This window comes from Coloeus monedula (assembly GCF_965178545.1).
Source record: "Coloeus monedula genome assembly, chromosome: 2".
Classification (NCBI taxonomy): domain Eukaryota; kingdom Metazoa; phylum Chordata; class Aves; order Passeriformes; family Corvidae; genus Coloeus; species Coloeus monedula.
Genome location: NC_138782.1, coordinates 47,694,721 through 47,718,428, shown reverse-complemented (window position 1 = coordinate 47,718,428; position 23,708 = coordinate 47,694,721). Strand labels below are relative to the sequence as shown.

General features: G+C 40.5%; 1 protein-coding gene across 1 annotated transcript in view; it reads left to right on the top strand.

The window, feature by feature from the left end:
- Positions 1-12,630: 12,630 nt before the first annotated feature.
- The window catches only part of TARBP1 (tRNA guanosine 2 -O-methyltransferase TARBP1), a gene marked incomplete at its 5' end in the record, with an annotated part of 34,791 nt that continues 23,713 nt past the window's right edge, over positions 12,631-23,708 (top strand). Inside the window, 11 exons of the mRNA XM_082302632.1 lie at positions 12,631-13,468; positions 13,559-13,656; positions 14,442-14,511; positions 15,340-15,488; positions 16,178-16,230; positions 17,789-17,886; positions 18,969-19,104; positions 20,141-20,237; positions 21,109-21,198; positions 21,903-22,041; positions 23,484-23,580. Of these exons, the coding sequence (XP_082158758.1) occupies positions 12,631-13,468; positions 13,559-13,656; positions 14,442-14,511; positions 15,340-15,488; positions 16,178-16,230; positions 17,789-17,886; positions 18,969-19,104; positions 20,141-20,237; positions 21,109-21,198; positions 21,903-22,041; positions 23,484-23,580 (1,865 nt within the window). The remainder of the gene's footprint in view (positions 13,469-13,558; positions 13,657-14,441; positions 14,512-15,339; positions 15,489-16,177; positions 16,231-17,788; positions 17,887-18,968; positions 19,105-20,140; positions 20,238-21,108; positions 21,199-21,902; positions 22,042-23,483; positions 23,581-23,708) is intronic.

The window sequence follows — 23,708 nt, the reverse complement described above, 5'->3', positions numbered from 1 at the left end:
ACAGAGGCTAGCCAACATCTGGTGATCTGTTGCGCCGTGTTTAGGACAACCAGCAATGAAAAAGTGGAAGCACACTGCTCTTTCCACCATCCGTAGGGAGAACACAAATTTGCCTCCCAACCCTAAATTTGGCTATTTGGACTGCTACTCAGACATCTAGTCAAGTGGGTGAGTTTAAAGCAATGAAGTACTTTAATAGGCAGAATATCCTATGCAGTGGGAGCACAGATCTGTTTGCTTGCAATCCATCCTCAAATGGACTCCCTTCAGTTACCACCACAGCATTGCCACCAAATGGCAAAGTCAAATTAGCCCCTAAAATGCCTGAAATTTTATTAATGCAGAAGAACATGAAGAAAATGCATAGCATCTCTGCTCTTGAATGGAGAAACAATCTCACAGAAAACCTGGCTCAATCTGCTTCCGTTGTCTGATACTGTGAGCAGTGGCATCACTAATGTGACTAACAGCAATGAAAGCAGTCATGTACAGAAGAAACATGTGAAAGCCAAAGCCTCCCATGACTGATGAAATAAAGACCTCACAGAACTACCAGCAGAAAAAGGTATTTTTATCAGATTATTTCTGCTGGACATACCATGTTCTGGTGGGCAAACCATTTTGTTGAACAGGTAAGTTCTTGCTCATGTAATATAGCATTTGTAAATATGTATTTCCCTGAAATCTCAAATACATTAAGTTGCTGTGCACAGAAGACACAGAGATAACAGTGAATTATGCACGCTGCAGACTTCATTGAGAGGGCACAGATCAAAGCAAAAGAGCAGTGACTGTGGGGATAGATGTGATACCCCAGAAATACATTGCTGAAGAGCTCAAGCAGAATGCAGTCATCTGTGCTCACAAGTGAACAATACGCCAACTCCAACATCAAGGTGTACCTTGATGCTTCCAGGTGTACACACAAGGCAGTACAGTACCCTGTCATGAAAGAACAGCCTCTGCAGACACAGAGGAATATAGCCTTGTTCCCACAAGAAGTGAAGAGAAAAAAAAAAGCAAACAAAAAATCTCATCCCAATACATTAGCTATAAAACAAGACAAAAAGAACATACATTTAAAGGTTCTCACAGGTTATGCTGTTCCTGTTTAATGCTGTGGTCTCAAATGTGACTAAAGCTACAAAACTGAAGCACCCATTTGGGACTTGGATATACAGGCAGAGGATAATGTCACCTCAGCAAGCAGTGGATGAGAAGCACAGGAGGCACAGAGGGAGGGATAAACCTGCAGCATGGAAAGGCTGAGCTGCAGGTAGCAGGCAGCTGCAATCTGGGCGGGAGGCAAAGGGGAAGCAGGGAGCAGCAGAGCCCCAGCCCCTAGGGGAGCACAACCCTGGCCAGTCAGGCTTCCCTGCCTTCTGCAGAGGGCAGGAAGAGTGACATTTTTGGTGGCCCTGGGAGTGCCCCTTATAAACACATCATTTTAGGGAACTGTACTGAGGGCAGGAATAAGCAACTGCTGTTCATTCTGAAGACCATAAAAGACAGTGTGCCTACAGCAACCTGTTCAAGCCTGAGCACTGGGTGCTCCCTGGGCATGGCCACCAAGCCTGCAAAAGATACACACCAAAATAAGCCCACTTAGAGTCACTCAGCAGGAGATACATGCCCTCTCCCCTGTGCCCCCCAAAAAATGATAGGATGCCCACTAATCAAAAAAGGGTCTAAGCAGTTTTATTTTCTACCTGCTGTAATAAAATAAGCCTAGTTGTTTGAAAACTATTTGGGGAATGTATTTTTATGAGTCTTCTGCTAAGCCCAAAAACTGCTTGGGGTGCTTGTGGGATTTAGGTGCCAAAATGATGAGTAGGAAGAGGTGTGTCATGCTGTCGCTTCAGAACTACCGCCTGTCATCCAGTGCTTCTGCATTAACACTGCAAAAATGGGTTCCCTATTGCTAGCATTTCTGTCCTCACATTTCTGAAGCCCATTCTAATTACTGAAAGTGTCACCAAAATTGCAGTAACACTGATAGTTTTTATATAATAGTTGATCCTTTACAGAGAAAAATCGGGGTGCCTTTGATCTGGATCATCTCTCAGGTGTTTAATGTCTATCTTGATATGACATAACACAGACATAGAAGTTAGAGAGAGAAAGAGAGCATATTTAAAGAATGAACCAGATAAAACAAGATGTCAGCCTCCAATTGTACATTTCTTAGGATTAGAGCAGACATATTGCTGTATTCCAGGTCTTCACTGGCACTCATGACAGAAAGCTGCTGCAGATAGGGAGCTCTGCAGGGTCTTGTCACTCAGCGTGCAAATATGGTCTGAAAAGTGTAATGTCTTTTTCTTCTTGCTATGGCTTTGGGTAATGCAGATATGATCTTCAACAGCATCTGAATAATAAATCAAAATGCTGGCAAAACAAAAACACCATCCCCCCCCCCCCCAAAAAAAAAAAAAAAAAAAAAAAACCAAAAAAAACCCAACAAACCAAAACAAAACCAACAAAACCCCAAGACAAATAAAATACAATACCTCCGCAACACAAAATAAAGACAGCCAGCAGCATTTTTATTGGTTAAGTGATTTTTTTACTGTCATTGATGTCATTGGCTTTAAAACAAAGCCTCAACTCCATAGTGAAAAAGAATGCATTTGTCATGTTGGTCAAAATCATGAGATTTTTGGACACAAAATGCATAGCCAAAACAATTGCGGTCCTATTTTTGTTTTAAACACTTAGATGGCATTATGAAATATAAGTCAGTAACGTCCTTTAAGGGCTAATAACGAGCACAATGCCAAGAGCTCTCCTTTAGCACTGCGGTCTCCTTCCACCATCTGCTGGGCTTCCTTTGCTACTGCAGGAGTTAAAAGTCAGGTTCTTTTCTAAGAATATTACCTATTTTAATCTTCCCCCTATCCTTCATCTCTCGTGTTTATTTTGTCACTTATGAGGCCCTGAATGAAGCAGTATTGCCAATCCTTACTGAAATGTATCTTACCATTATTCATTAATACCAGTGTATTTATTGCCAGATGAGTTTTTTTTTAAGATAAAGAAAAGGTTTGCTCTGATTTTGTAAAGATTAAAAAAAAATCATTTCGGGTTAATTTTATTTCTAAAGTGAAAAAACATTTTGCTGACAAAAGTAGGTTGTTTCCTGTACCTAACACACTCTGGTTTAATTCTGTATTACAGAGGTGAACAGGATGAACAGGATTTTAGCTTGGACTTCATATCATAAGCAGTGACTAACCAAGTATCTCCTGCAACAAGTTATTTATTAACAGTGATTCACAAATTAGAATCTACACAAATATTTCTTTTATTAAGAGTCCAAGATGAATCTGTCTCAGTGCCGTCTAGGTGGAGAAAGTATTTCCATAATATATAAACTGAGCACATTTACATAGAATTATCAAGGGATGAGAAATGCTGTATTCCCCTTCCACACATGAAGTCAAACATATGCACACCTCTGTGTTATTTTTGGACTTGTTTTTCTTAGATGCAGCACATTTTAGAATGCCTTACAGTCCAGAATATAGAACTAGCCAGCATTTCTACATTTACTGTCAAAAACTATATACCTTTTGGGTATGTGAGAGGATCTCATGTGAAAGATACAGAAGGAATATGCATTTTGGCTTAGTAATGATGCTAAATCTAGAACAGGTATTATGATAGTTTGTCTGTGAACTTCCTTGCAGAGTTAACCAAAAGCTGGGAGTTTGTGTGAGGAAAACTTTGCACCATGATCTGAAAACACCACGTTTTTTAAAGCACAGATGGTCAAAGATCCCTAGAGTGGGCTTACAAATGTAACTCCAATATGAGAATGTATTATAAAACCAGTTTCCCCTGAAAAAGATTGCAAAACCTCCAAAGAGATGGCTTTGCTCAGCATTCATATGTATTCAGTGATTTCAATGAAAACCAGAAGGGGTCTAGGCTAAGGCCAAATGCTTCTGGAAAATGACATCTCTTTTTTTTTTTTCTTTTTGAAGAAAGCAAAGTTTTCACAATGTAGTGTTATGCCTCTACAGTGGAAAGTTTCAGAATTACACAACATAATTTAAAAAAAAGAACTAATTAGATGCAGTGACAGGAGGCGGAGGTCGAAGAAAACATCTTAATGTCAAAATTCTTGAAGATGGAGAGTTATTTTGGATGCCTTCATTTTTGGGCAGCTACTATAGGAGAGCCACACTTTTAGAAAATGTTTCAGCTTCTGAATACTGGGTTCCATTAAAGTATTTCTTTTGCCCAAAACCTGACGACTAGCTATTGTGGTACATTCTCCTGAGTGTAAAAACATGGTAATAAATACCTCAGCAGTGTGCTTTGAGGTTTCATACATTATTGTCTATAAAATCCTTCAAATGGACTTTAATGGAAGACCTCATAAATGTGTAAAAGACTACTATTATCATTTTTAACAAGATTGAGATTTAAGGGGTGAAGGAAAAAAGAAATGTTGTGGCAATATGACAAATGCCTCTTTTTACAGTTCCTGTATGGGCAGCAGGAAAAGAACCCAAAGTAAACCTGCAAGACTCAGGTTAATTAATTAATTAATTAATAATTGAAAAATATTTTTAAAAACACCCACTCTCTTTTTAATGAAATTGTAAAAGTGAGGTATTTCTAAAAATTAGCTGATCTGGAGGTTTTTCCTTTGATCCCAGTATCTTTAAAATAATTTACAGAAACTGAAGAGATTGTAACCTTTTGGCAAACCTTTTACAACATCAAACAAGAGCCCTCCTCTGACTTTGAAGATATCCTGCAATCAATTAGGAAGGCCCTAAATGATGTCGGAATGAGTCAGGAGTTTTGCAGAATAACTGGCAGGCTTCCACTTAGAAAGAATCATTGGGAATATGAGAAAACAGGGAGGATTAGCCATCCCCATTAAAGATGACAGCATTAGGAGCTGTTTTGAAAACACTAGAGCTTCTTCTTGCCTAATGCTCCCAAAACTGCTGTTCTCAGCTAAACTGAACTAATTTGTTCTGTGTCTTTATTTTTAGCATGGGAAACTCAAAATAAACTTGGAAGAAGTTCTTTGAAGTGAGATGCACAAGTCAAAGAGTGAAAATTACATCTTAGCACAACAGATTCACGCTTTCTTCCTTGTGAGGTTAGTTAAACCAGTGTAATCTAAAGTACTTTGGAAGATGAAGGAGAACATTTTAAAGCTGTTTTCCCTTGCTCCCCATTGATGTGAAAGACTGTAAGAGATGGGAGGCAGCAGTGGTGTGGGCCTTTCATAATCTAAATTCCCACTGAGGAAATAACCTTGGTCTCAACCAGTGCCTGATGAATTCCTCCACTGATCTGAAAAGCAAAGATAACTTCTTTGTACCTAGCAGGCTATCTCTATGCTTCCAGAAGGGACAAATTAACTTTAGCTCATCTCTGAAAAGCTAATCATCAATGCTCTATTTTCTGAAGCCAAGGAGCTACAAAGCTCTTCATATCATGCATTCTGAAAAGACACTGGCATACAAACCTTTGCCTTTCCAAAGAAAACTACATAGGAGTTGGAAATAAAGTGAAAGCTTCCTCCCTGCCTCTCTCCTGTCTTCCTTCCTCCTTCCCTCCCTCCCTCTCTGCTAAAAAAAAAAAAACCAAAAAAATACCCAAGGTGGAATTTTGCTGTATTCCCAAGAAAGTAAGTAAGAACCAGATTGGTCCTTGTGGTGTGCTTTGGTTATATTTGGGGTTCTTTTATCCCCCTTCCTGTAGTATTATTCCCAGTAACAACACCAGGGCTTTAAAAAGACTAAAGGCTCCCAGGGTTGCAGCTGGTAAATTTTCATGCAGAAGCTACAGCATATTTTCCCCTCTGCAGTAGATCCTCTTATCTGGTTCATTATCAGTAGAATCCTCTGCACAATAAAATCCAGAGGCAGCAAAATACTCAGGCGTGTGCTTAGAGATAAGCTCATGTTTACATGATTTGCTAGATGAAGACCTCTAGACAAAAACTGTTATGGAGAAACTGTGATACCATATGGACATTCTCTTGATTGTCAAATTTCTTCCAGATCTACACATGCTTTTCAGGCTGAAAGCTGGAGAAGAATGTATTACATACATTTCAACAGCCCTTTTGCTTCCCTGTAAAACTAGTGGTGAAATCTATTTAGCCTTTAACACCCAGCTCTGAGTCCTAGTGAAGGGAAGAGGTCAAAAATTAATGGTGCAGCCTACAGCTGAAGCAAAAATCCTAAGTGTTTGGTTTTTTTAAAAAAAGGAAAGCAAACAGGGACAATAACTGGGATGGCTTACTATTATTTGGGAAGCATTTTAATTCCAGTCTGTACAGCAAATGCTCTTCAGCTACAAGAAGCAGATAAAAAATGTCTGCAGATTTCAGTAGTATCGTGTCAAGCAGGTTTTCAAAATAAAGACAGATGGCAAAGGATTAGATCTAATTCTTTTTCCTAATTCATCTTTTCCTGACCATTCCACTGCACTCAGTCTAAATGGAGAGATTTACCAGCTTAACTTCCCCTCTGTAACTTACAGTGACAAACCACACAGTAGATTTGTAACTTCCCATCATTAGGAATGTTTAACTGGACACAACTGCTTTTCATCAGCTGCCTTTAAATGCTGCTTCTGAACACAGGATGTTTACAGCATTACACAGTAGAACTCTGGCTTTATTTTTAAAGTAAACATCCTAAAAAGCCCAGGAATATTGTAGTGTTTCTGGTGAATGTAGCTGTCCTGCTCAGTCAAGAAAGAATTTCACACTGGAATCTCTTACACAGATGTGCACAGTCTCACAGCACAACACTAACAGCAGTGTCCTAAAGATACCTTGCTGTTTCTTTCCTGTGCTCTTTCTTCCCCGTGCAGAAAAAGAAAGGAAGCAATGCAGCACAGCCCTGATAATGCTGGAAGCGTGCAGTCCGTGATTCAGTGCGAGGGGGCCCGTGCTGCAGTCACAGCTCCTCACTGCCTGCCTGATTCTACTCTTTCTCCTTCTCCACTCCATTACTTAATGCTATTTTTTTTTAATTCCCACTGTTTTTTGATGTCTTTGTTTTCAAATGCCTGGCTTGAGACACGCTGACCCTGATCTTCCCAGGGGTTGACGATCAATAACAGCTCCTTATGGAATCACTGGGGAACTGATGGTATTCAGCACCTTCCTAAGCGTAGTTTACAGTATCTTCAGGGAAATGAGGGAGAGCGTATCCAGCATACAGTCTATGCTGCCCTTTCTGCTCCTCCTACATGCTCTTTTAGATATTCCTTTCGGTTTTCTGTGCATTTGTCATTCTTCCCTTTGAATTTCTAAATTTCCCCAGTGAAAAAAAACCCCCAAGAAATGGCAGTCACTTTTCTTCCTGTACATTTCCTTTTAGTTTCTCTCCTCTCCTTTTCTTTGCTATCACTTGCTTTCTTTTCACCAGAAAAAAACCTGATAGGCACATGTCAGTGACAACAGCACCATCTTCTGTTCTGCAGAGATCATGAAGGCTTCACTCTTGTGCCTATGAGCGCTTCAGAGATGGGTCTGATTGAAAAACCTGGAGCCACTGCTGGATATGATCTATTCATGAGTTTCAATGTCTGAACAACTCTGAATGTATGCGGGGCAGTATGCGTGTACGAAAGGCAACAAAGAGTTCTCATAGCAATTCTCTCTGTGAGACACCTTCACATTTGTCTTTTATTCTTCTCCTCATAAAAGTTCAGTTGCAAACCTTAGGCTCCTTTTGCTTGTCTTCCCTGTGGCTTGACACATTGACGGTTTCTGGGTTTGTTTACTTATCACATTAGTGTTATCCTTACTCTCTACCAATAGTATTCTACTAATTGTCACCAGGGAAAATATGCAGCCCAAATAGGTAAGATACACACAGAGAGGAGATCAGCTTATCAGTCCACATAGAAGGCCATAGATCATAGAAGGTCACAGACCACGTGCTGCCTAAAATTTGTCACTGTGGCAACAAAGGGTTGTTTGGGGTATAATAGAGGAAAATGAGGTGGGAGTTAGCACAAGATAAACATTAAGTCTTACTTGAAAGACTAATATATGGACAATTCAGACTGGCAGCATGGGTAGGTCAGTGCGAAGTCAATGTCTTGGTATTAGATAAGAGGATGAGGAAGGATAGCCTAATGGGTCTGGAAATGGAAAAGAAAAAGAACAGCATGTGTGATGTAGCATAGAAGAGGGAACCAGCAGAGGGACATAAAGGGAGAGGTGGCAAGGTCAAAGCAGCAGGTTAAGAAACAGATCTTCACAACAGCAATATCTAATTAGGGTAAGATTGCTTTTGTTAAGCCAGGAAAGGGGATGTGGATGGGATACACCAACAGATCAGACAGTAACTTTGAGTTGATAGGAATGTGCCTGTTTTGGGGAAATTCTGCAGATAGATTTTGCAATATAAAGGGTTTATTCATCTTTCATAAAGGAGTTTGGGGATAGAAATGTGGAGCTAGTTACTCAGCAGGTAGGTTGTGAGCAGTCATAGCTGATATACTATAATAACAGTAGACAGTGTAGGCAAATTGGGATATACAAATCTGACCGGGATGCTGCAGAGGACAAACTCCAGGCTCACTGTATGTGGGTAACAAGCTCAGAAATGAAAAGAAGGAGGGAGAGAAGGTGATGGCTTAAGGGACTAGGTGGAGGTACAAGCTAAATCTCATTTTTAAATGATGAAGATTAATACATGTTTGCATTGTGATGTGAAAGAGCTAGAATGTGTGGGTGGGGGTGGGGAGGCAAATGAAACAAGTAGTAGAGGATCAGGAGATAACAGCACAACCACCTTGTGGAAATTGTCGTGACCAGCTTTCCCAGCTGCGTATCAATGATTTCCTCTTTCAGTTAGAACACTTCTGCCTCTCTCTCTCTTAGCAAGAGGGTTCAAGGACTTCAGGGCAAACTGGCAAAAATGAGGAGATTTTCTTCTTTCCCTTTCTCACCTCCTGTAAATTTCTTTTTCCTTACCCCCTGGCAGGGAGGGGAAGTGTTGTCTCAGAGTGAGAGTCGTGTAACAGCTATGTGTGATGCTGTTTTTTTGCACAACAGCACTGAGGAAATCTAGAAAAGAACATGGATATACGTAACCATAATAACAGGTAAGGTTTATTGCCTGGAGCACATCTGGGCCTTTAATTTCATTATCGTGGGAGAGGGCTGTGGTGGGAAATTTTCTGCATAACTCTTTCAGAAATCCCCCATTTCCTTCTCCTGCATGCAGTGGGAGAGGAAAGAAAAGGCCGTGTTACATACCTGGTCCCCCTAGAGATCTTAAACTGTGCAGACACACTCCTGCAGCCTCCTGTAAGGAGGAAAAGTCATGCTGCAGGGTTAGCTGAGCCTTCCTCCTTATGAACTGTGCAGAACTACCTGTAAATGTGCAGGTGGTAGTACAGGGCTTTCATGAGAAGAAATGTATTTTGTGTGATCTAAAACCATCACTGAAACTAAACTTTTTAAAGACATAGATTTGGCCTGGGTTCTAATAATCTGTGGTGCCTCAGCACCTTAGCAGGGGCTTTATGGCAACAGCATAACACATCCTTCCAAAACTGTAAGTGGGGGTTTCCAAGACTTACAGTTGTCTGTAGTTTATACTGTAGTTTTGTCCTTAATCCTTTTCTAAGCTAACTGACCACTGGAATGATCAACCAGAAATTTTTCCTAGTACAGAATTGCCTGTTTGTATGATCACAGGGGAAAGCATTCACATTAGAACAAGTATACATTTGTCCAAAAGAAAATGCAGGTAATAAAGGCCCTGATTTTCCACCTATGAGTCCGAGGAAGGAATCAGTCCTCTTGCATTACTAAATTGGTGTGGAATTATGGGTCCTGATGAAAACCAATAGACTATTACTGTAAAGCATTTAACTTGTAAAATCAACCCAAATTTGGTCAACTTGTTATTATGTGCTGGAAACCCAAACCATCAGCAAAGGCACTGTTACAAAGTTCAGATAAGAATCAACAATAATATGTTTTTCATCTTTGTCCTGCCTCTCATAGGCTCAGTAATAGTATTAAATGACACAGAGAGACCCTAGTTAAGTGAGAAGAGTGTGAAGTAAGCTCTACATCTGGAGTTACAAGGAGTTGAGAAGTATTTTGTGGCCTATAGATAGAAGTGGCCTGTGAAGGGGACATGTTCAGAATGGCCATTTATTTCAGGGCTGTCTGCAATTGTGGTGGACTGCTTTTGATGCCTCAGGCAATTCCTCTTAGTCTCACACTTTTAAGATAGACTAATCTGATTGAGGGAGAATATCTTGTATGACAGAAATAAAGAAAGTATCTACCAGATCTCCTCCCTTAAAATAAAATTGCAAGCTATTTCAGCCTTTGATCTAGGCTGTATGCTGAGTTTGGAGGGGACCTGGAGAGGTCAGGGAATACAGGATACCTTATAAATAGGAGTGCAGAGTACATGAGAAATTGGCAGGTGTGGGATGTTCTGAGTGCTGAGGCTGGTGCAGCAAACCTAGGCTGAAAGGGCTTTGGGATCCTAGAGGTGGCTGCAGGTGGCAGGATGGGGGCCTATGAGCAGGGCTGGCTTAGGAAGAAGAAAGGAAGTGGTTGGGATAAGCTTGGAAAGTGGAGAAAACGAACAGGACATGGTCTTTGGTGAGGCAGGGGTTGTGTTGGAATTGTAGAGCTGGAAAACACAAATTTAGGGTCCTAGAATGAAGACACTTAGCAACTGTGTTATGAAGGTGTAAATGGTGTGGTTCCTGACATCAGAAAATTACAAAACACTGCTGAAAATTACAAAATGCTTGCTCATTTTCTCTCTCTTAACTCCATATTCACCTTTCTGGCTTGTTTTTGTTTGTTTGTTTTGTTTTGCTGTCATAATGTTCCACTCAGAAGCTCCCCAAGCCCGATCTCCCCTTTGTCTGATAAGACAATCTACAATGGAACAGTTCAAATGTAAATGCTGTTGTTTAACTTGGTGTAGTGAGATTTTATATTTGGCATCCCAGTGTGATAAAAATAAAGGCAAAGCAGAATTCAGACAATAATGGAGAATTCAGACAATAATCCAGCACAACACGTAGTACACTTGATTCTGTTTTCATAACTAGTTGTTGTGCAGACCTTTAACTCTTCATTTAGTTAAGTGTTATAGATGCCAGGAAGGGAAGAGTAAAACTATAATAAGAAGTGATACCCTGCTTGGCACTGTTTCAAGCCTGATAAAAGAAACCCCCACAGTTCATCAGACTGCATGGTATAAATGGAAATGGAAAAGTTACTAAAGAGCAAATAGAAAAACAAAATATATTATGGCACGTAAGAGATTTCAACTGTAAGCATCCTATTTACTAACGTACATTGTAATAATTCCTCCTATGAACCATGTTTCTGTGTGTGTGAAACGAAGTACTAAGTTTTACTTTACATTTGAGTAAAGTGTATAATGTGAACTGTTTTCTTGAGCTTTTACTAGATTCTGTAATTTATGTGTAACAGAACATACGAAGAGTGGTAAGGCATACGGAACCCGTGTTAGCTAGACGGTTAAAAAGAATTCATTTCCATCTTCTTTTTCCAGAATATATTGCATATATAATCACAGTACAGGCCCCATTCTAATAAGAAAATCCAGTCATTTTGCAATCAAAAACTCTCAAGGATAAAATAATTTGTAAAAATGTTTGGGGAAAATGGATAGCCAGGAAAAGGACTACTTATGTGATTTGGAGAGGAGTGATTAAGTGGAACCTCACTTGGAAAACTTGCAGTAAACCTTTCGTCTTCATTAGATTCTAAGCAACTACAGCTTGGCCAAGGTAATGCCCACACCCATTGGTAACCATGTTGTATCCGTGCTGCTGTACAGGGAATTTGCTATTCATTGCTTTCACAGGAAGAGAAGGTTCCAGGTTTGCCTTTTCCTATGACCAGAACTTCTAGGAGAGTAGTTTGCCACCACTTCTGATGTGCTGATCTCTAAATTTTTTTAATGGGAATTGTAATCTTGCATAGTGAATTTACACGTACTGGAAATCAGCTTGATTTTCTGAGTTAGGCTTTGCCTGCACCGGTACATTGAACTGCACAGGAGTTGTTCTCTGGCCTCAGTGCTGGTGGCCTGGGCCCTTCGAACAAGCCAACAGCACAGAGCCAGCGTCTAGGAATGCCTCCGACCTGAGGCAGACACAAGGTATTCAGGCAAACTTCGGGTACGCTGTGATGAAGACAGTGACTGCTTTTAGCAACTTCTTTTGGCATAAATGGTTAGAGTATGACAGGTAGGAAGACGGGACATTTTGTGTATTACTGCTGCCTGATCTTGCGTTGTAATGCGCATGAAGAGTAGAGAGAGTTTCTATGGCACACAAGGATGGAACTTCACCCCCCCAAGCGAGATGCTCGCCCCTGGGGTATCTCCGTTAGGCCTCTTGTGTTGGGCCCATGAGAGCACACAGTGGGCCCCGCTGTGCCTAGCAGACACGACGACTGGGACTATTCACGCAGAGGGGTTTTGACCAAGAGATGGAGAATATTTTACACGTACGCACACACAGTCAATCACAAGAATTTTTCGCCTCCCGCCGCCCCTCCTGGGCCCCGCCCGCCCCCGCCTGCGCAGCCGCCGCTCCTCCTCCGCCTCCCCCCGCGCGATGGAGGTGGTGCTGGCGGACACGCTGCTGTCCCGCTGCGGGGACCGCGCCGCGCTCTTGCGGGCGCTCAGCGCGCCGCTCTGCGCCGAGCGGGCGGAGGCGCTGCGCCTGCTGCTGCAGCGCCTGGCGGCGGGCGGGCCGGCGGCGGCGGGCGAGGCGGAGGCGCTGCGGCGGGCGGCCTGGGAGGTGGCGCTGGAGCGGTGCCGGCCGCTGCTGCGGGGCGGGGAGGGCGCGGCGGGGTGCGGGGAGCGGGTGCGGGCGGCGCGGGCGGCGCGGGGCGCGCTGCGGCACTGCGTGCAGCTCTGCGGGGCGCCGCTGGCAGCGCGCCTCGCCCGCGACGCGCTGGCCGAGCTGGCGGCGGGCGGCGGGGCGGGCGCGGAGGAGGCGGCGGTGGAGGCGCTGGTGGCGGCGGCGCCGCGGCTGGAGGAGCCGGAGCTGCTGTCGCGGTGCGTGGCGGCGGCGCTGGCGCTGGTGCGAGAGGAGGGCGAGGGCGAGGCGGCGGCGGCGCTGGTGGCCGGGCGGCTGCTGCCGGCGCTGGGCGGGAACGGCGCGGCGCTGCCGCGCGTCTGGGAGGGGCTGCTGGGCGCGGGCGGGGCGCCGCGGGCCGGGCGGGCGCTGCTGGCGCTGAGCGCCCTGGCGGACGCGCTGCTGCCGCGGGGCCCGGCGGGGCCGGGGCTGGACGCGCGGCTGTGCCCGCGGTTCTGGCGGCTGGTGCAGGAGGGCCTGACGGAGCGGGACGGGCTGTGCCGCAAGCGGGCTCGCTACCTGCTGAAGCGAGCGCTGGACCTGAGCGGCGGCCAGCGCGCCGAGCTGCGCTGCCCTCCGGACGGCGGACACGGTACGGCCGGGCGGGCGGCGGGAGGGGCCGCGCGGCCCGGGATGCGGAGCCGGCAGAAATGAGTGTCTTTATCTTTTTTTTTTTTCTTAGAATCGAGTCTGTTTTGGTGGTCTGCTGAGAAGAACGAGCAACTCCTACAGTTTTGGGAAACTTACATTTTGATAATGGAAACTTTGGAAGGAAACCAGGTAGGAGCGCTGTAAAATCTCTGCCCATCCTAGATAGACGTGCTGCCTCACTTGTGGCATGTATGAATGCTCCTGTAGGGCAGAGTATTTACAGTTTTGGTGATTGAGGGTATCTAAGTCAGCGTTAACTGGAATATTTTTGTTTCAACTCGTAAATACTTAAAACACAGCATGTGTCATTCATTGGGAATAAATTCAGAACTCTTCTCTGTCATCGGAATACGTCTTGTTAATGCAATGGCAAAAACCTGGGGTGCAGCTAATTGCAAGAGCAAGGTAACCAGCTTAGTGAAAAATCCAATGATTGCACTTAATAACCTCTCTTTGGTAGAGGGGACTATGTCTATATGGTGAAGTACCTGTGGCCGTGGATTAAAACAATTTTTTTTGGGTGAGGCTTCCATAAGTGTATGGTATCGTGGTGTTAACTATTAGTAGTGTACCCACCTCCCTGTAGTTATTTTATGTTATTTGTACATGGTTGTTCTGCAACTGAAAAGCTGTTTATTTAAATGCTTAATTTTAGATATTTGTGCTGTTTTACTTTTGAGGAATGGAATGGTTATTAGTAAGTATCATTCTTAAAATATGGTAGCGTTGGTTCAGTTTTTCTCCAGTGCTAAACTGCATCTGAGTGTTGCATACCACAGGCATTATAGGTTTCATTTAAATGTACTTCTCTTGTCAATTGCTATATTAGTGCTATTGATAGTAAATTCTAGTCCGAGTAACTGACAGCTCCTGGGTTTGAGATATAAACTGTTTACATTTCATTTGCATTTCAGATCCACGTTATAAAGCCAGTATTACCAAAACTAAACAGTTTATACGAGCTTGCCATATCAGGGGATAAAGGTAAGATGGACCTTTTTCTATTTCATCTCTTAAATATTAGTTAAGTTACACTCTTATGTTTTCTTCTTCTGTTTAGTAGCAGCTTTTTGTAGTGTTTTGTTTCTCAAGTTAGGTGTTTCCTGGGTGGCTGTTCCAGTTTTTGTGGGTCTGCTCTATGCATAGGTTGTTTGGCAAACATGCATAGGCACTGGCCACTCTGCTGTGAGAGGAAATCCGAGCATATATTTGTTGCTTACTATATTGTCTTGAAATACTGTTTTTCTGCTAGAAAAGCCAAATAAGTGGTCATTTCCCACTGTGTTTTGCTTTACTTAAGACAATGTGAAAATACAACAAACCCAGAGATTTTTGGGGTTGTAGAAACCAAGTCACCTGCACAACTTTGTAAAAGGAGAAACCCTCCCTCCCCAACCCAACTTATTAGAAGTGGGGAGAGAATAAAGAATATGAGTGCTGAGACAGTGTGTCTAGGGCACACGAGTACATGTGATTAGGTAGTGCAACATGTTAGAGATTGGTAAAGCGGAAAGACCACTAATGCGAAACTTTTGCCTGGAAATACATTGGCATAAATAGAGTTGCAGAAAGAAGGATGTGCCATTTGCACTTCTTAGTAATTTTAATTTGTAACTAATAAAATAGAGAGTAACTGGAGAAAACTATTAATTTTTAAAATTAGATTTAGCAGGGTGTCTTTATAAAACTAAACAGCTATAGTCACCTTTTTGAATGTCTTGTACATAGACTATAATGTCATTATGTTACGTGCTAGTGTGTCACTGTCATTTCTGTGTCAGTTTAGTTTAGAAGAATTTCTTTTTGTAACAGGTTGTTGGCTGTTTCACCCATCGTGGCATATGTGCATTTATAGACGAATGTTTGAGAGTGAGAATAAAACACTGACAAAGGAAGGCATTCTTCATTTTCTGGAGCTGTATGAAACAAAGCATCTTCCAAATTCACTTGGTTTCTCAGAGGTAAGGGTGTTACTGTTACTTGCCTGAACAAACAAATTTTCTAATTTGTAACAGATCTTAACACTAATTGCTTCAGTAGTTGGAATTGGACACATTCTGTCTCTGTAGTATAATCAGTGTATCACTGTATCCCATAAAACCCCCACACTTTAAAATATTCTCTATGTGGGAAGAAACACTAAGGCTTAAAGGTTTTTTTTTTTATTACTATCACGTGTGTATTGACTGTCCAACCAGCCTACAATTTAGTAAGGAATGATCTACATTATACTATTTAGTCTTCATAGGAGCTTCCCCCTCAGAGGTTAACATTCCTGAGTTATACAAATTAAGTCAGCTTTAATATGCACCCTAAATCTTTTTACCTGTGTTGGCTCTTCATCATTCTTTTATTTCATGTTTAAATCTGTTTTCTCTATTTGTTTCCCAAAAGGATTTCTTATTTACCTGCATCTTTCACAATACTCTGTGAAATGTATCTAGTGGGAAAATCTCATTCCTTGTTTACTTTCCTGGTCCCCCTTCTCTTTAGTTTCTTCCTCTTTTTGCTTCTCCTATTTACTATTAACAAGAGTATTCTCTGATTCCTGGCTCTGTCCTTTAAAGTCTGGTGGAATAAGTCTAGCTTCTATGTAACAGTGCCTTGGAAATGTACATTTAGCCATTGTTCTTGTTTCTTTTTTTTTTAGTTTGTTATTGGACCACTAATGGATGCCCTTTCAGAAAGTTCCCTCTACAGCAGGTAAACCACTGGTTTAATTAATCATTTATAATGTCTTGATTGCTGCAAATGTGTTCTAATAATACTGGTTTAAGTATGTGGGTAAAATCTTAGCTAAGGAAAACACATTAATGAAAAAAAATGGTGCTGCTAAACTTACTGACAGGTAGAGAGTTTTTCAGGAAAGGTGAGTGGCTGTGAACAGATGAAGTATGTACAATTCAATCTGAGTAACAACAACAAAGGATGCCTCAAGCTCCTATATTGCATCTTGCTTTGAAACATTAATTTGGAAGTGAGATACAATAAATGAATAACTTAGCGAAGTACTTTTTTATCTTCTTATTTTCTTGCCACACAGACTGCTCTAGTTGTTCCCAATTCATAGGTGCTGGAAGTGGGTTTTTGCAGGAGACTGTGGTTGGCAGAAGACATTGATCCTCGTGGTGTAAATATGTAAAGAACAGAGGAAAGCTGGAGGAGTTGCAGGTTGCTGCACATTCAGTGTAGTGATGGATGGCATTCAGTTCTTTGTGCTAGTTGCATGGAGAGTATGGAGAGAGGAATAAAGTACTAAATGCACTTTCGTTATGACCCCAGGTAACGGAGGTTCTTGTTAATAGATCCCTTGGAGTGGATTAGAGTGAATGACTGGTGTATTTATATATGGCAGGTTTATTTCAGAACGATTTGGTTCAATGAAAGGAAGTGTGTAGCCATTTTGGTTGTCGTCCATAGAAATGTAACAATATAAAAACATAAAATATATATAATGAAAAGAAAGAGAAGATGAGAGTAGATAGTGGAGAGGAAGGATATCACCATCTGTGGATCCAGTGGCAAGACTTAATTGTTGCAATTTTCAATGCCCCTTGGTCGAGTTGATGGTTACGGTCTTAATCTAGTGGGGGAAGGCCATGAAACAAAGAGTTCAAAGAGTTTAATATATGTTTATTTTTGGGGGGATAAAACCAACTGTCACTGGTGATAGTGGGGATTAGGTGATGATGGATGAAGTGTAGTCAAAATAGATTGTTTCCTCTAATTACGGCAGGACAGATGTGACCTCTACAGGCACTTGGCAGCAGTTACACATTTCTCATGTTAGCTGGCTGCAGTATCTTTCCATGGACATGCACAGATGGAAATTCAGAAGGTGAAGCAAGTGCCAAGTGTTTCAGTGTGTATGTTAGAGCTGTGTTGAATCAATGCTTCGTAATCTTCTTAAACTTCTCTCTTAGCTTCTGTGTTTCTGCTGAAACATTGGCATATGTAGAGGAGGGTGCATATTTGAGTATACCAAGAATATACAAAGTTGTCACAGTTAATGTCCAGCTGAGAGAAAGCTATAGAATCTCTTGACTGATGCTAATCTTTGATTGCCAGGATCCTGAGACTTCTCATGAGACATAGGTGGTCTCTGTTGGTCTCATGGAGTGCCACTGAATGACGCTTTGTTTTTGTTTAGGGGCAATTCTAAACATTCTAAATCTGCTTGATTTTAGATTAAATCTGTTACATCTAATCCTAAAGCTGTTAACATGCCAGTTGCATCAAAACATGTTTTAAAACCCAACAGGACACCAGGTCAATCAATAGGAGCTTGTCCTCCTTTGGGAATAAGGTTACAGAAGTTTTTGGCTACTTATCTCACTCTTCTTCCAGAAGAAGAAAAAGGTATGTTTCAGTCTCACCTATATCTTTTTTTAAATAAGGAAACCAAATAAAAGCTATGGAGCCATTTTTTGTATGTCATGTAAGCATTTACTTGAGAGAAAAAGGGAGTAGTTGTCCTGACAGTGGACTTTGCAGAGAAGAGGCCTTGAGGCAGTCTAAGGGATCCTGCAGTACTAAGCTACAAAATTGTTCTAGGGGTAAAACGAAGCAGATTTGCTTTTTATTAATGGAAAAATAAAAAGCCCAAACAGGTTCCTAAGATCTGAAGTGAACAGTACTTGCAGATTCTTTTTTCTTTATCTGTCAAACTGTTTTAGTCATGACTTGTGTAGTGACACATTCAAAAGAGCCAGGCCAAGTGCTGAAACAAAATAAGGATTCTTCTATTGTGAGGCTGGCTGGGGAAAAATTTCTGAGACTGTTTCAAATTTTGGTGCTAGTATAGGCTGACACGAAGGCAAGCAGGATTTAATACCTGGTCTAATTGGATCAGATAAGGGTAGAATCAGCTCTCTTCAGCACCCTATATGTACAGGTGTATTCTGGTAGGAAACACCTTATATATTTGTAATGCCATAGGTGCCCTGTTTCTCTGTCATGTCCCAAGGCATATATTTTATCACTAAGTGGGAGGGTGTGTGATCAGGAATCCTGAGATGGGTAGCCTGCTTCCAGAAACTGTACATGTGATGGCTTATTGAGGATTGCTCTGCCCATTCCAGCATTCATTAAACTGGTTGAATTACTGTGGTCAGCCATCTCACAAACTGAATAGCAACTTTAAAAAGGCATTGATTAGTGCTCAAAACAATCAAGAATTAAAATTCCATTCCTGAACATGGTGATTACTGCAGATTACCAAAGTCAAAGCTAGGTTTATTTCTGGTTATCTCCGAATCATAGCACCTTACTGACAAACTTCTTTGGAATGTAATTTTTTTCATTGAAATAATTAGGAAATTATTCTGTTGTCTTTAATTGTCAGAAATTATAATAACACTCTTCTGCTGGAGTTCATGTTATTTGAATGCACTAGAGAACACAAAATCACTCTGGGTTGTTTTGTTTACTTTTATTTTAAGGTAGCTTCCTGTTAAAATTTATTCAGAAGATGACAAGTAGGCATTGGTGTGCTGTTCCTATTCTGTTTCTTTCTATGGCTTTGGCATCTATCCCTGCATGTAAAGTACTTGGTGCTGAAGGACTTCATGCTTTAAGGTAAATATACACTGCACTGTGTTCTTACAGCCTTTTTCCAAAGAAATGTGCTGACAGTCTGGAGAGCCAGGATTTGATTCATGTTCGTTACTTCTGAAGGGATGGCTGTGCATGGGAATGGAAGGTTCTGTCTCCTTTATGGCTAGTTTTCAGAGGAAAGCAATTCAAGAATCAGAGTATTTATATCTCTCTGTGAATTAAAAAAAATTGAGTTTTTGCATTTTAGATCTTCATAATTTCTACTTTTTAGGGTATTTTTTTCCTGGTCTTTCGCATTTCCTGCTTGATAGATATCACACTTCTTCCTTTTCTTCTATTTACAGTACAGCCTGCTTTAACAGCAGTTGAGACTATATCAGGGGTATAGCCACAGCCCATAATGCTGGAAATGGAAAGATTTCTCAATAGAAGGCTAGGTAAAAGTTTTTGGCCTCATTATTGACCTTAATCACACTGGTATTTCCTAAGTGTCTGCTTTCACTTCCTAGAGCCACTAAAAATCAGTTGTCATTCCAGTTTAATCAAATCTGAGCTTTTAAATAAAATCTTACTGGTGGTTGAATGAGTATTGGATAGAAGCAGTTTACAAAAAGAAAAAAAAATGTTGGACATGCCTTTGCTGATAAAAGATCCCTGAAAGTTTCTTTCAGTTTCATGCTTGACTGAGAGTTTGATGGCAAACATTTGTATACTTGTTACAGATAGAAATGGTAGTATTAAATTATCAGTTTGAACTGATGTGGTCATGGGGGTTGTTCCTTTAGTTTTGGTTTTGTTCTTTCTTCTCCCTCTTTTTACTTTGTCAGGTTTATGCTCTTTCCAAGTTTCACCAGCGGTTTTTGAAAGTACATGTAACAGTAGTCTTGGTTCTGGATTGTTTGTGGTCTGATCAGGCAGTGTTTGTGTCACACTTAACAGAATATGTCTGTTACATGCAATCTAATGTATTTTAAATGGTTAATAATTAGAAAATACATGAAAATGTTTACAGTTTTAAGTGTGTGTTCTATGCAGTGTGTATTTTTCCTCTTTGCAGAGATGTCCTCCAGTGTACTATGATTACACATCAGATTTTGTTGCGTGGAGCTGCTCAGTGCTATCTTCTTCAAACAACTATGCATTTGACAGATGTGGTCAGTTTGGGGTTTTGTGTTTTGTTTTGTTTTATTGTTTTCTTCTTCCCTGATGTCACAGAAACCCCATAACACTTTTACAGGGCCAACAGTATTCAAAAAATTGCTACATACAGTATTTTTACTGATTTTTCTGGATTTGCATTTTTTTTAGTGACTATTTAAATTGTGCTATGTAAGTATGGTATGCTTCTGTTACCTTTGGTTTTCATAAGAAGTATTTTTTTTCATTAGCTTTTATGAGTTGATGTTTTATTGTGGAGTTTTTCATGTGCTAGTTATCATAACAGGATATTATTCCATATCTACCATATAAACTCAGGTTTTAACAGATAGAAACTAAATAGACTTTCCTGTAGTACCTAATAATAAAAGTATTCATGATACCAGACTGATAAACTACCATTACTGTTGAAATAGCAGGACCATAGTTATTCAGTAGTTGAAGTATTCATGTTTTGTTTGTTTCATAGCTTGCTTTCTAAATAAGTAGTCTTCCTGTTGTGTGTTATGGCTGTAAACCTGTCTCAATTTCTTTCTAGAGATGCAGAAATAGTACTTACGAGCAGCTCTTAATCATTTATCTACATTAATTTAAAAGGTATCATCAGTGAATAGCACCATTCGTACAGTCATTCATTTATTTTCAGATAGGCTTTAATACTTGGGAAATTAAGTTTTGTTCCTTGGTACAGATAAGTTGGTCCCAAAGGGGCAGAAATGAGTCTGCATCACGAAAAGGAAAAAGTAAATTTCTTTTAAATTTTCTTTAAAAACTTGCCAGATAAAGGCATACTTCTTGAGTTGTCATATAGATATTATTTGTTGTATATTATGTTGGTAGCTATTGTATTTTGATTAATTTTTTCAGGAGAAAGTGTCCTTCCCAGAAGTTTCAAGCTTTCTTCTCTCCCTTAGACCAGAGGAGTCCCTAAGGAGAGATACTTTGTTGTGGACAGAGGTGAGAACTGAAGCTGGTTTTATGTTCATCAAACCCATCACTGGTAGAAATAGCAGGATAATCTCAAAGGGAAGAATGTGCATACCATGTAAAGTGAGATTGTAAGTCATAAATTTTCACAGGATATGTATTTTGTGTCTTTGCAAGATGTAAAATGCTGTGAATAAAAATTCAAAAATGAAATAATTTTTAATATAGTATATACTGGAGCCAACTGATCATGTAGCCATAATGTTTGGTTGCTTGTAGAGCCATATAATGATAAAGCAATTTTTTTGCACAATGTCTTCTTGTTATGTGTACTGTATGTTTCATCTTGCTCCATTCACTTTTGGCATACAAGTTAAAAAGACAAAATGGTGGTCTCACTAGACAACACTTGATTGGAAGAAGCCCTTTTGAGATAAGGGAATTTTTACCAGTCTCGCTTAATTTTAAAAGTTGTTGTTTTTCTTATGTTGGTGCCACTGATTTTTTGGGGGTGCTCTGAGTTACCCTCTGGAAGGACATTTTTCTGTGTGTAGTTAGAAGGGAGCAGTCTGCTCAGGCTCAAGGTAGCTGTGGTGAACACCTCTCGCAGCGTGTGCATTTCCTGATGTAAGAGTTTGTGTTTAACAGTGCTCTGGTGTGCTGCTGTTAAGTCAGTGATGTCAATGCACCGCTGCCAGATGTGGTCAAGGAGTAACATACTGTTCTTAATTCAGCTTTGCAGTTGGTTGCAAGTGAATGACAGGTGCTTCAGGAAGTCTGTAACCTCTGATTTTGAACATCAAGAGACATCATCATTATGTCAATATGTACACAGTCTTGTGGGAGAGTACCTTAAGACACCTGCATCTGAAAGTAAGTTACATGTGTATTGATAAAAACCACTAATCTGTCCATTAGATTTATTTTGTCACTCTTTTGATGGCATCTGAAATTGCTGGAATGTGGGGGCGGAGGAAAGCGCAAGGGAATATGAACACACAGATACTGTCACCTTTCTCAGTAGAGCTTTGTAAAATGACCAAGTATTTTTATAGAGAGAGAGGCCATAGAGTGAGGCAGCTTCTCAACAGCTCATTGCACACCCTCCTGTGTTGTTACATTCTTTTGATCTTGGACAGCTTGCAGCAGGTGAGCTGCCACATGTTATAACCACGGAAGGTGCAGCAAATGTGCAGATAAATTCCAAAGGGCCTTTTTGTTCACTGATACATTTTAAATGATTACCACGTCAGGTTAGTTTCTTCTTTCAGGTACATTGAAAGGAATGGCAAATTGATTTTTTTAAAAAATACTTCAACTTCTGTGTGGCATTCACAATCACAGTGAATTTTATAGTTCTATTTTGTCAGAAGTCAAAACTGAACACGTTTAAAGTATTATACATACAGGAGATAAAAAAGCTAGGTCAGAATTTGCTAATGATAAATAGCTTCAGAAGCTTCCTGCAAACCAGGAAACTTCACGTGATTGTCTTATTCTTAGAGAAGTTGCAAGCAAATTCTCTCTGTTGATACTCCAAGGTAAATTTGCTAAAAATTTTGGCAGATCTTCTCTCCTTCCTGAAATGTTTGTTTAGTCCTTGGTCTGTATTATCTGCAATTCCATGGCAATTATCTGCATTTCACTTATAAAAAGTGATGTTTTTAATCCTGGTTTTATATGAAACTTAACTAATGAGCAGTTCTTTAGAGGAGGAAAAAAAAAAAAAAAAGAACCTTGTCCAGCTGCTTGAATTTGACCTCCAAAGTGTGTTTTTCTTTCTGAATTTCCAAAGCCAGAAACATACCAGTTTAAAAGCCCCTTAAAACCAATTTATGTACTGCTATTTAAGAAACAATTTTATAACTATGATGATGTAGTTCTTCATCAAAGACTGGTAAAAAGAGAAACTTCACTTGGTTTTTTTAAAATTTCCTTTTTACAGAACAGTTTCAGTTCTTTATGTAACTACCGTGGTCAAAATCACAGCTGATATTTCTGATAAAGTGTAGTGGAATTACGTTCTTCATTAAATTCATTTGAATATGCTAATGTGTTTTTAAAAGCAATGGAGGAGTCTGTGAACTGCTACATAACACATTGCCTAGAATTTACTTGAGCATCAAGGCCAGTTGTGTTTGAGTTTAATTTTTATCTAGATAAAGAATACAAAAAGTTAGTAGTAATACTCATGTTAGCATGAATTGTTTTTGAGCTATTATTTTATTAAAGTAAGTTACAAAACCAGAAGTTTTAGAAATTAATACAAAGGTATTTTTTAGTTACTGTGGAAACCTTAAAATATCTTTAATCAGGAGAAAATTGCTTTATGCCTGACTGGTTTGAAGCTAAGCTTGTCTCCACAATGATTCTGTTGGCTGCTGATGTGGAGCAGATGAAGAATAAATACAGGTAAGTATGAAATACCTTATTTTTTACATTTCTCTCTTTTTCAATCCCCTTACTCCTGAAGGATCCGGTAGAAGCCTGATGAAGTTGGGAAGCTGTCCTCTTTCCTCTGTAGACTTTTCATCAGCCTG